Source organism: Mandrillus leucophaeus, unplaced genomic scaffold (genome assembly GCF_000951045.1).
Source record: "Mandrillus leucophaeus isolate KB7577 unplaced genomic scaffold, Mleu.le_1.0 Scaffold115, whole genome shotgun sequence".
Taxonomy (NCBI): Eukaryota; Metazoa; Chordata; class Mammalia; order Primates; family Cercopithecidae; genus Mandrillus; species Mandrillus leucophaeus.
This window is the reverse complement of record NW_012099765.1, coordinates 5,207,576-5,220,575: the sequence shown is the minus strand read 5'-3', so window position 1 is coordinate 5,220,575 and position 13,000 is coordinate 5,207,576. Positions and strand designations below refer to the sequence as shown.

At 43.5% G+C, this 13,000-nt stretch overlaps 1 protein-coding gene across 4 annotated transcripts in view; it reads right to left on the bottom strand.

Annotated features, from left to right (window-relative positions):
• Positions 1-13,000, bottom strand: part of TENM2 (teneurin transmembrane protein 2) — a 998,748-nt gene that overhangs the window by 140,771 nt on the left and 844,977 nt on the right. For 3 of the 4 annotated variants that reach the window (XM_011997828.1, XM_011997846.1, XM_011997854.1), the window contains 3 exons: positions 12,222-12,416; positions 5,675-5,875; positions 3,746-3,958 (listed from right to left, as the gene is read on the bottom strand). In XM_011997828.1, coding sequence (XP_011853218.1) covers positions 3,746-3,958; positions 5,675-5,875; positions 12,222-12,416 — 609 coding nt within the window. The remainder of the gene's footprint in view (positions 1-3,745; positions 3,959-5,674; positions 5,876-12,221; positions 12,417-13,000) is intronic. The other variant, XM_011997839.1, reaches the window with a different exon arrangement.

The window sequence follows — 13,000 nt, the reverse complement described above, 5'->3', positions numbered from 1 at the left end:
GGCTGGTCTCAAACTCCTGATATCAAGTGATATGTCTACCTCAACCTCCTAAAGTGCTGGGATTACAGGCATGAGCCACTGCAGCTGTCCTAGTTCCCAGTATTAATAGGGGGTGATGGTGGTGGTGGTGGCAGATGACAGGAACAACAGCCCATTTTAAAATTATGCTTAAAGAATAAACCTCTTCTAACCACACAATATGCTGTCTGATCTAGTCATAAGAGTAAACCGCATACTATACAAAAAATGTTAATATATTCCAAAGATACACATGAATTGTGGCTGATATGTATTCAAAGTATATTTTTTATCTACACAATTCTGTCGATTTTAGCCATGCCATATATTTAACTTTTAAGGAAAAGGTTATATAACAATCATTGCTTGGTAGAATCCAGCCTGCCAATAAGTTAGTTCTAACAGTTAACATTGAAGTGTTATACCTTATATTTAAATCTTTAGCAATCTCTACTAAATTGCCAAATATAAATAATTTGGTTGCAAATTTCAGAAAGGCATTAACCAAACATGGATTGATCCTGGGGCTTCCACCTGACTAAGTTTTAGAAGTCTGTCCTTGTGTCCTCATCTTTTCTCCCTGTCTCTCTTTTTGACTCTTTTAGTACAGTAAATGTAATCCACAAGGACTGATGTGAACTGTTCAGTTGACTATTTGCAATGACCCCAAGAAAACTACTTCACTATGACCTTTTGAAAACAGGCCACAGACAACCCAAGTGTCCAACACTACCTCCCACAATTCTGCCTTACGAGATATTTCCCTAGGCATTGTTTGCTGACTTGGTATCATTTCACTTTTATGTATTTTCTATTTTCAAAATACAGCATTTGAGGCTGAGCTTGCAAAGGACCAAAGAGCCCCCATTTCTTCTCTGTCAGTATCCCCAAGGAGGAGAACTGATGCTGGGCTTGTAAATTGTGGCATTTACTTTAAATGAAATGACAGGAGTGTCTGCTCAAACTAGAAGACTAAAACTCCACAAAACAGCTCTGGGGGCCAGAGATAGAAAAGCAAAAGTTGCAATTACGCATGCACGAACATCTCTCTGGTTTTTGAATGGCAAATCTCACTGATCAAGGTATGCTTGGCTTTGTTTTTGAGAAAACCACCGTGAACATAACTACGAGGAGATGGCACATGTCCTACTAATAAAGCCACAGAGCCCTAATTTCTCACAATAAACGGCTTTGTAGTAAAGATCTTTATAACATACAGAGTACAAACTCTAAAGCCACAGGAGATCATCGTTCTGAACAAGAGATTATACTGGACCAGCACTCTCTTCATTTTGGGAGCTTTACCTGGCATATCAATTTACACTTTCTGTACGCCTCTCCAGAACACATGTATGTCATCTCACAAAGATGTGAAACCTGTACCAAACACTTCAAGTAGCAGAAACACCTTTTTTTTTTTTTCCAATCTACCTCACCCAAAGGGCTAGCTTGACCGAAACATCTATGTTCTCTTGTTGGCCAATATCCTTGCCGTTCTCTACTGAGACCAAAGTTGTCATCTTCCCATCTCTTTTTCAAGGGCCCCGGAAGCATTTTAGTACATCTATTGTTTTCTCTCCACTCCCACTCTGTGATATCTGGAGTAGAACCCTCGGATCCTTCAAGCTGTAATTGGTGTCCTTTTCTTAATGGGGGTGTGGACCTGCCTTGTTTTTCTCCCCTCTATCCATCAAGATTTGTGCAATTCAGGAGTCAGATTTTTTTTTTTTTCCCCGTAATGGGCCACACAAGCAGCTTTGTGGGCCATGTAGTCTCCTAATTACTCAGTGCTGACAGGTGGCACGGAAGCTGACGAGGCATCAATGAATGGGTGTGGGTGTCCTGTAATAACACTTTGTTTATGGTCACTGAAATGTGAATTTCATATCATTGTCACGTGCCAGGAAATAGCTTTCTTTGGATTTGTTTTCAACCCTTAGAAAATGTAAAAACTATTCTTAGCTGGCAACCCACAGAAAAACAGGCAGCAGGCCAGATTTGGCCCTCTGGCCGTAGTTTGGCGACTCCTGCTCGAATCCATCTGGACTGCCCTCTTGTGAGCTATTTCCAAAGTAAAGACAGATTGTAGGTAGGAGAGAGCCAGCAGGCATCATTGTGGAAACACTAACCCTGCCCCTCTGTCCCCTAGATGTGGGAAGGGGCAGCAAAGGGGAGGTGAGGTTGGATTGTATGAATTAAAAGAAAGTAGGATTATCTACCTCAATGCTGATGATTGGCAAGAGCTTTTGAGGGGAGGATTTGGGGCAAAGGAGATATGGGGAGGGGAATGTTTATTTAAATAACACCAGGCATGCAATAGTACAGCAAAAGGAACGCCCCTGATGAATGGATGCTATTGTAAGAACTGTCTCAGTACTGGGCTGTGCACAGCCCTCCCTTGAAAGTCTTCTGAATTATTCCTCAGACTCTGCAGGGAACTGAGGATAAAAGCGGCTGCAGGGGAGCAAGACCTGGAGCGTCATCGAGAGATTGCAAAAACAATTCACTGCCAACAGACTGTCCCAGCAGGGTCCCAGTGCTACGGCTGTGGCCCTGATTGGCATGCTGCCCCTCGGATGCCCAATCAGATGGAACTGGAAGAAATCGAATACAGAGTCAGTCCACTTTATCTCTGTATAACCACTCAAATGAACAGCATGGGAAACTGAGTCTGATCTCATGAATTAGCCCTGCACAAGCTCTTAGCCCTGTCTCTCACTCCAGGTGGCCCATCTGTGACTGGGGTTGTTAGGCTGGGACAGAGGGGAGGGTCTCAAACTTGATGGCTGGGATGAAAGGTAACTTCAAGGGGCCAAACTGTAGTTTGGCTGGAAAAGTCTTTGAGAATTTCCATGCAGGCAAGTAGATTAGCCAGCTTGCTATAAAAATGGATCCTAGGCTTGATACAATTAAACAACAAAAGTAAAAACTGGAGGTAAAATGATGCTCAAGTTGACAACTTTGTCATCCCAACTGTCTGAGAGATGTGGAAAGCCAAAGACCATTGGCTCCCAGCTCCTCTACCAAAGGGATGATTAGGTACATTTAATCCAGTATAGTCCTACCCTAAACCACAATTGTCCCAAAAAAGAGAGAAAAATAAAAATGAATAATCTCCAAAACTATTTCTTCTTAACAAAGAAAATGACCTTTAAAATATTCTTGGTCAAGAAGCTTTTGTAGAGAGGTGGCTGAGTGAGAATAAAATGGGACCAGAAGAGGAGATATTTAATGATGGTGGTGGTGATGGGGAATCTCAGGACCTTATGGTGGTACCTGCTATGGAGGGAACCCCGGAGTCCTGCCTGTCTCTAACCTGGCCTAAAATTAGTGAGTTCACCTTGTTGCCAGCAAAGCAGGGATCCAGTGATCCAGCCAGCTGAGAGAGGATTTAAAAAGGGGAGCGCTGCAGACCACAGTGATTCGGGGTGCTTGCAACCCCCAGACAACAATTTCCCATGCGTGTGCATTTCTCCCTCCCCGAGATTGGAAGTTTGGAGGGGTTTTCTTATCTGCTCTGGTCCCTTTCCTTTCAACTCGGAATCCTGGAAAGAAGGAAAAGCCCTTCCCAATTAGGGACCTCCTTTTTCTCCTTCCCTATCCCCTGGGAGATTTGGAGAGGCAGCAGGAAACGTGGGAGAGCACTTGTGTCCCTGAAGGAACAGCCAGTTGCCATGCGCGACCGTCACTATAGATCTACGATTTATGAAAATAAAGCAATATGTGCCTGTTTCGGTGCCTGCCGTTTGCCTACCAATGGTGCAGTGTTCACCATTCCAGCCCTCTCGGCATTCACATTTGCCATCTTTACAGGTCCCGTGCTCAATGCAGCGGGGGTGGCACACGCGCTGGTCACACGCTGCGCCTGTCCAGCCCTCTTCACAGCGGCAGGCTCCCCCGATGCAGACGCCGTGAGTGCCACAGTCTACTGAGCACACTTCTGGAAGAAAAACAATGATTACAGCTCAACACCACAGCTGGTGAAACCTTCCATGGAGTCCAGACCACGCACACGGCCCGGACCCCTGGAGCAGGCCCTGAGGCCCAGCGCTCTGTCATCTTTGGAGGCTTGTCTCTCCTTGGCTGGGTATCAGTTCATTGTTCTATCTTTTCTTCTAGAGAAGTGGTTCTTAAAGTGTGGCCCCTGGAACCAGCAGCATCAGTATCACCTGGGAACTCGTTAGAAATGTAGATTCTTGCGCCCCAGTTGGACCCAGTGAATTAGAAGATCTGGGAATGAGACTCAGAGATTTTGTTGGAACAAGTCCCCCAGGTGGTTTTGATACTCACTAGAACGTGAGAACGAGTCTTCTAGAGATTGAGACTGTTTTAATCAGTTTGGCAAAGCTAACTGGGAAGTACCCACCTGAAAAGATCCATATATGGATCCTGACTCTCTAGCCAGCTAGGATTCCTCCCCCACTGACAGCCTGAACTGACCAAGTCCAAGAGGTCAGTTGCGGACCCCGCTGCTCCATTCCCATGATGACTACAGATACACCCCTTACCCAGATCGGTACCTTGGCGGCGATAATGACCGCTGTAATTATGCTGCATTTACGCAGCTTCTTTCTCAAAGGAGCTCAAAGTCTTTTGTGCTTGGGGAGGAGACAGACAGACAGATATGCACTCTCTAGTATTCCAGACCTCTCACGCGAGGACAAGCACATGCCAGACATTCACCCTTTCATCAGTCTACTGAGGGAGGCGTGGCTTGGCATGCCAGGGGAAGGAACACCGGGCCGGGGAGTGGGGCCGGTGACTCACTCAAAGTCACGCAGCATATCTGCAGCATAACTGGGTTTTGGGTCTAGGACCCCACCTCCTCCTATCCTCTGCACAGCCTTGCCAGGACCACCAGCATCAGAGTTTAAGCCAGAGTTGAGTGGGCTGAGAAGACATCCCAAAATAGCCCATTTTAACTGACTCTTCTCCTTTTTTTTTTTTTTTTTTTTTTTTGGAATGAAATATTCATTTCTTTCCCATTGTAGGCAAAGCTTCACATCTATTCTCTTCCTGATTGCCATGGCAATCTGACAGCTGTCTCACTACCCAGAGGAAGGGGGTGGAATGATCGCTTGCTTGGATAGGGACTTGTCAGTGTGAGCAGAACCTTTCTCAGGAAGGTTGGGACTGGCTTGAACTGTTGAACTGTTCCATTTTTAAGGTCACTCTGGAGGGAAGACACATGCTCTAAATTTTAGGAAAATGAAGTGTACAGCGTGACTTCATTATTTTCCTGTCACTGGAGTATTACAGAGCTTTAGAACATGTTCACGCAGCACCCCGAGGGAGCCTCTTTTCTGTTTTATGGGACGTTCCATTTAGTTTGTCTGGGGCTGAATTGTTCTGTTTTGTTTTCTGGTACCTTTAGGGAATGTACATAAGAAAACCTATAATGCAAATGGAAGCATCCCTCCTGGGCCCCTCATCCATTTGCGGTGATGGAACCAACCCAGTGCTTTTTGTTTGTTTGTTTCTCAAAGATCACAGACTCCACGACTGAGGAGAAGAGAATGAGAAAGACACATTGTGATTCATCAAAGTCCCCTTATCCCAAGCTAAGTGTTAAGAGTAGATTCCCATCCATCTGAGAATGGAATGGAACACAGGGCAGGAGTGTTGGAGAGACGAAGGAGAAAATCTTGTGGCTTACCAACAGAGCAGTCGGGACCCATCCAGTTGGGATCGCAGCTGCAGAGGCCCGTGTCAGGCAGGTACGTGCCGTGCCCGCTGCACTGGTCTGGGCACTGGACCCTTGCCAGCTCACAGTTCAGACCACCCCAGCCAGGGCTGCACAGGCATTCTCCATTCACACAGACCCCATGGCTGGAGCAGGTGGGATCCAAGCAATCAACTGAAAAAAACAGAAACAAAAACAGAAGAATAAAAGCATTGATCACCCATGGAGGATGGGCCATGAGACATGGGCTTGCTGCCGAATGGACCAGTGGCTCACCAATTCCCATCCACTTGCTAGCAAGTAGAGCAGCCCAAGAAATACTTATGTGGTCTCCTGAAGAACACCCATAAAAAGTAAAAGGCTTCTTATTTGTCAAAACACCGAATCTCAAACTTGAAGAAGATGCAAGAGAAACAAAAAGGGGCTTTCTCAAGCAGAATTAGGAGAAATCAGATATAGAAATATGCCATTCCACCTTTAGCATCTTGTGCTTATAAAGATTAGGACCTCGACTGAATCGTATCAGAGCATCTGCAATAGGAATGTGAATACTTGCCATGTTTCTACATGCGTTGCCAAACTGCATTGCCCCTCACTATAAGAGAGAAAAGTAGAGAGGCTCATTGTAACTTTACTAATACTTGACTTCAAAAGGTAACAAAAGATGAAAAGGAAAAACCAATGAAACTTATAAATGAGTCACTTTCCTAATGAGGTTTCACTTAGGCTAAGTCTAAAATTAGTATTCATTCTCTGAGCACACACCCACTGAAGGAGTTAGTAAATGTGCAGGATAGAAGAGGCGAAGTTAGGTGTGAAAATGATTCAAAAGGGATCACCTTCCTACAGGTAATCACCAGGGGACTGGATTCCTATCTCTGGCCGAGGCACTGACCTTCTACCAGTCAATCAGATGAGTTGATGGGCAGAGTCCAGTCATTGTGGTTCTTGCCTGTTTCACTGTCTGATTGTTTGGCCATCTTAATAGAGCGGATATACATCCAGTAGGTAACTTGAACAACCTCACAGTGAGGAGAGGAGTGAGCTGCAAAGGCCAGTTCGACTTTTTGCATGAGAATGTGATCTCAAACCTGGGACCTCCATTCAATCTAAGGGTTGAATAAATAGGGCCTTTTAGAGGAAGCCCAGCTTTCTTATGTGTTCCTGTGTATTCTCAGGAAATGATGCAATGCCATTTGGAGAAGAGGGTTCTTTGTGTAATATGTGGTTTAATGAGAAATGATGGTCTAGCAGAGGGCTCAGATGTTGCTTTGTGGTTCAGACAAATGTGGATGTATCGTCACCTTATTTGATTATGACATATTTCTCCTGTTTTTACGGCTTCCAAATCAGGCCTGTTGGCCCAGATTAAAGGATTGCTTCTTCCATCACCTGGGGGTACAGCTAGCTTGGGACCACTTTGAATTCTCTTCTTGAGGAGACCACACTGACAGTGTTATTAAATCCTTCCTGTGTATGCGTGCCGTCTTATGGTTTAAATTCTCAGAAAATTTTGTTTTCTTTCCTTGCACAATGCCAAGATTGAAATATGCAAGACTTCCGGTCTCTAAGTAATTCACTATTACACTAAGATGGTAATTCCTCAGGGTCTCAGCTTTCTGTAGGATCTCCTAAGACATTTTTTATGCTAAGTGTCTTTTTTTCTTTCCCTATGGGGCACAAAATAGTGGGGTTTTTTTTGTTTTGTTTTGTTTTCTGAGACAGGGTCTTGCTCTGTCACCCAGGCTAGAAAGCAGTGGTATGATAATAGCTTATTATAGCCTCGAACACATGAGCTCAAATGATCCTCCTGCCTTAGCCTGCCAACTAGCTAGGACCACAGACACACACTGCCATGTCCAGCTAAGTTTTTATTTTCTCTAGAAATGGGATCTTGCTATGTTGCCCAGGCTGGTTGTGAACTCCTGAGCTCAAGCAATCCTCCTATCTCAGCCTCCCAGAGTGCTGGGATTACTGGTGTGAGCCACCATGCTCAGCCATTAGTGTATTTTAATAGTGTATTTAAATATGATATTATTTAGATTATCCATGCCACAAACTAACCAGTCCTGAGGGACATCAGACTTGAGAAATTTGGACTTATTAGAAATCACAATATTCCAAGAAGTTTCCAAAGGGCAGCCCTCCCTTGAGGCAAAAATAATAGTTTTCAGAGGTAAGAGATATTTCTCACAATCCCATTTGCATATTCTTAGGACGGTATTATTTATGGAAGTCATTTCAAAACCATTTCTGGCATGGGGAAAAAACAGTGGTTAAAAAAAATCAGGGGCACACTCCCCCAGAGGTGAATTTTAGTTGCTTATTATTATTAGTTGGAGATATTTATGATGATGTTACATAATCTTGTTACTATCACTTTACAGTTGAATTCATTGTCTCAGGGAATATAACTCCTGATGACATAAGCCCATTTGATACCTTCAGATTTGCTCCATTTAGGGTGGTGGAGCTCATCTGAATGTAAACTGGAGCTGAAAGCATCAAACACATAGAAGACAAAGGGCGGGCCGGGCGTGGTGATTCACGTCTGTAATCCCAGCATTTTGGGAGGCCGAGGTGGGTGGATCATGAGGTCAGGAGATTGAGTCCATCCTGGCTAACATGGTGAAACTCTGTCTCTACTAAAAACACAAAACATTAGCCAGGCATGGTGGCCAGTGCCTTTAGTCCCAGCAACTCGGGAGGCTGAGGCGGGAGAATGGCATGAACCCAGGAGGCGGAGCTTGCAGTGAGCCAAGATCATATTACTGCACCCCAGCCTGGGTGACAGAGTGAGACTCTGTCTCAAAAAAAAAAGAAGAAGAAGAAGAAAAAAAGACAAAGGGCTGTGCAGGGCCTTTGGTGTCTCATGCCTAGCACAGGTAAGGGAATATACCAGGTGTTCAATACACAGTTGCTGCAAGAATGAAGGACAGACTATGCTATAAGCATTTGTCATTGATGGGACAACCTTCCTGTGTAGAGAAAGGACTGATGGGAAAGAGAAATGGTGCTAACGATTTCTTGCTTTTGGAAAAAATTCATATTTGGGGATCTGTAAATTATGAACAAATTCATTCAGAACGCATCATGTTTATATTCTTCCAATAAAGGAAATTCTGAAGTTCTAGTTTTTCACTCTGCCCTCATTTCTAATAAGGCAAATATCAAAATATACACAAAAATATCTTGTGGCTTGTTGCTTCAAAAATTGCTCTCAACCTATAATTAGCCATTTAAAATATTTGGTGAGGTGCCAGCAGCTAGGAACTTTCAAAAAAAAATCACAATCTTTTTCTTAGAAGGATGAAATAATAAAAAGTCATACACTAAAAAAAAAAATGAAAATGGCATTTTTCTTCCAGATAAATTAGCTCTCTCTTCTCTATCCTGAATTATGGTATAAAGGAAAGAGGAAAATCCACAGAGATTTATTAGCACCGGTACTAGAATGTCATCAAAAAAACCCATTTATGGTATCTAAAAATATGAGTTAACCCTTTCTCTGGTCAGTGATACCAGTAAATATGCCCTTTGTGCTATATAATTACAGCAGTGGATGGAATAACTAAATTCAAACTTCAAGAGGAGCAGTTTTACTACGAATTTTAAATTTGGTTCCGATTTTCTAAGATGGTCTTGTGGCCACGTCCTTAGAGTCTTTAGCAGGCAGGAGGGACTACGGCATTTTACGAAGCTTTATAAATAGAAACAGTGTTACACTTAAAAGGGGACAGTGGCCTTTACCAGCTAAGTACCATGTGCCTCGAAACACCAGCCCCCTGGCAGCTGAAATCATTAGAACTCATTTAGTCTTGGGCCCTCTGTAGGTTTGACAAAAAAGGGTTGTGAATGCAATTTCTATCCCTAAGGATAAAAAAGGAGGTCAAGGAGTTTTACAAACAATATGTACTATAAGCCCCTGAAGAACCATGAATTACATTTATGAAGTTAAATGTCATTGAAAAATGACTCAACCATGAAACTGACATGAAAACATGGCTGACTTAAACTAATATGTCAATTCCTCTCTCATCACCTTCCCACTCCCCCAGACATCATTGAATGAAACCTCACGAACACATCCTTTCATTTTCTTGTGCAAATTTGTTAATAGTACAACCATGTTTATGCAGGAAAAACGAAGGGATGGCAACTATTGATTTAGTTGCCATGGCCATTTCAGGTAAATTGTTTGAACGTTATGACTATGATGAATATCAGAAATAAAAAAGCTAAATTGAAGAAAAAGTGCTGATCCAGACTTTCTGATTCCATTTCCTATTTTGAAAACAGCGTATGAATCACCTCGGTTCATTTTTTTTGGGTAGCAGAAATCAATAGAGGAGATTTCATCCTTTCATAATGATTCACGTGGCTTGTTTGGTTGGATGGTTAATTCACTCTGAACATTTAAATAAGACTGGGTGGGATAGTGAGAAAGTTGAGAAATCACTTGAGATTCCATGCATACAGCTGTGTATAATCTTTACTGGAGAGAAAAAATTCGAAGACTGGCAATGTTGTTGCCCTAGCACTTTCCTTTCTCCAAATGATGCATGCAAAAGGTCGTTTTAACCTTTCTTGTCATATTATTGGCCTCTCTTATGTTTTCAGCGAATGCAGCTTTGCCTCCTGCAATCCATTTATCTTTAAGAACTTTAACCTTTCAAGCAGGGTTATTAAATCAGTATTTCCTCCATCCAAACTCCCAATTTTTTATGATGCAGACATAGGGAGGCTACCTTTTATAATAGAGGAAAAATTATATAGAAAACTGAGCAAGTGAAGATCTGGGGGTCAGACTTCTGGGCCCCATTAAGGGCATTACTGCTGATATATTGAAAAATCTTAGAGGAATAATGTTATGGAAGCTGACTTTTGGTAGCCATAGTTCTAAAAACGATGAAATACGGGGTTTCATAAGGGAACCCTGTGTGGGTGTATCTAAGTATAAAGCACTGTCATTACTTTGTGGTGAGAGCTGTGATGATTGATTATTTTGTATGGAACTCTGGAGATCCACTGTTGTGGGGATGAAAGAATCAATCAATTAGCATCTGAGAACCTCATAAAACCTGAGATCCCTTGTTAGCCCGGCCATGAGGAACACAGAATGCATATGGCATCCAACAGGATCTTTTTTATGGGGACATCTTGGGTGGTTACCTCAAGTTCATGCAGAATAGGCAGGGGCTTCACTTTTCCCCCTTAGTTTATTGGGCAAGTTGATACTTCTATTTCTACTGGGGACACGGGAGGGAAAAGGGCCGTTTGAGTTGTGTGAGGACATTTCACTGGGAGATTGACTTAGACAAAAGGAGCCTCAGCTGGAAGACAATGACGAAGCCAATTCAGAGATTGGGGAATGGGCAAGGGGCTGAGAGGGTCTATGATCGTACCTTCCTACCAGCTGTGGCCAATTCTTTGTATGGTGAGAAGTAATCAGTGGGCAACCAGAGGCCATATTGTGCAAGGGCAAATACAGAGCAGGAAGGCTGACAGGCAGCATGGCTCTCTCTTGCCTTATAGCTACTGCAAATCAGTCCCAACATTTTGGCACAAAATAATTTATCTCAAATAACTGATCAAGGTAACTAGGACTAGTTAGAGCTGCTTTTGGATCCCCTCCAGAGAGGTGCTCTTTCTCCCTGTTCCTGGATCCCCTCTTCTATGTCCCCCTCTCCTGATCTCCAGGCCTGATCTCTGACCATATTGTCAGATTAGATTCAGTTTATGATATCCCTGATTTTCACCCATGTGTGTGAGAGGCCCTTACGTATCTGCCAGGGTGAGATTTTCAGGATCCATCAAATCCCATCCCTCTTGCTGCACTCTCACTCTTCTCTAGTTTTGTGCAATTGTAGGTAAACCAGGCTAATTTGCCCTACATGGTTTTTCTAAATGACATAAAAAACCTATAGTCTTTCAAGCCTGATTGCTGTCTATTGATATTAATTTTTGGTGAAATATTTACACGGACATATATGGGTCTTAGATTACCAGGAAGAGTTAGTAACAGCAACAACAACAACAAACAGCTTTTTGTTTGGAACGGAGGCAAGGGGCTTAGGAATTCTTGTTTCTTTTCTCTGAATAGCTTTAGTAATTCCCAATTACTAAATAAAGCAGGAGAAAAGAGGAAGAAAGATAGGGCGAGGGAAAGGAACAAAAGAGGAAAAGAAAGAGAAGGGAGGGGAGGAAAAGTAGAAGGAAACAGAAGACAGAAAGACAAAGGCAGAGAGAGCAATTTAAAGAGAAAAAGGTGAAAGAGAAAAGGAATTAATTTCTATAAAGGAGAGTAAAACAAAACGTTTCTTCCAGAACCATCTCCAGAGGCCTTTCTTGTTCTACAGCTAAAGAAGTTTATCAAAGCAAAAGAGTTTGAAGTTTTTTGTACAAAATGTTGAAATTTCTCTTGCAAAACACGCAGCCCGAGACTGGGCTCATTAGCAAAGGTCGGGCCCTGCAAACACCTCCCTCTACTGCTGCCTAGCTCAGAGACTGGAGGGCTTACCTTCCTCACAGTGCTCGCCTTTGTAGCCAGCAGAGCAGACACAGTTCCCATCAATGCAGGAGCCGCGGCCCCCGCAGGAAGGATCGATGCACTGATTCATGGGCACGTCGCACTCTGCGCCTTTCCAGCCACTGTAACACTGGCACGTCCCTTTAGAATATTGTCCATTCCCACTGCACAGGACAGGGCAGGCAGCTGCACAAACCAAAGACAGAGCACCAGGTCACGAAGGGTCAGCATCTGAGGGGCGGTGGCAGTCTAAGGAGGTAGAGCTGTCTGGCCTTGGGGCTTGGCTTACAGTGTTCTAGGTTGGGGATTCTGGCTGTGGAAGTGCAGAACCATTGCCAGATAAACAACATAAGTGCTACCGATAACAGCGGCTACCACCAGTTAAATGCTTGTTATGTGCTGGGCACGGTATAGAAAGAAGCCTTTATGTGCAATTCATGATTTCATCATCATAGTCACCCTATGAGGTGGAGGCTACAATTGTGGTTCCCATTTTTGCAGGTGAGGTTCAGACGGGGAAAGTGACATGTGCAGTCACACAGCTCACAAGCAGGGGAGCCCAGCGGGGAACCAGGTTGGCCCAACTTTGAAGTGGTGTCCTTCACTAAGTGACACTGAAGTACTTATTGTTGTTCTGTTGTTGGTATTGGAGGTTAGAATCCATTTTGCTGATTATTTCACCCTCAGATCAGTCGACTCTTATTCCTAATAAGTTTATGCCTATTAAAAAGGAAGGGGGGATGAGACACAGCTGAGCCACTAAAAGTCTC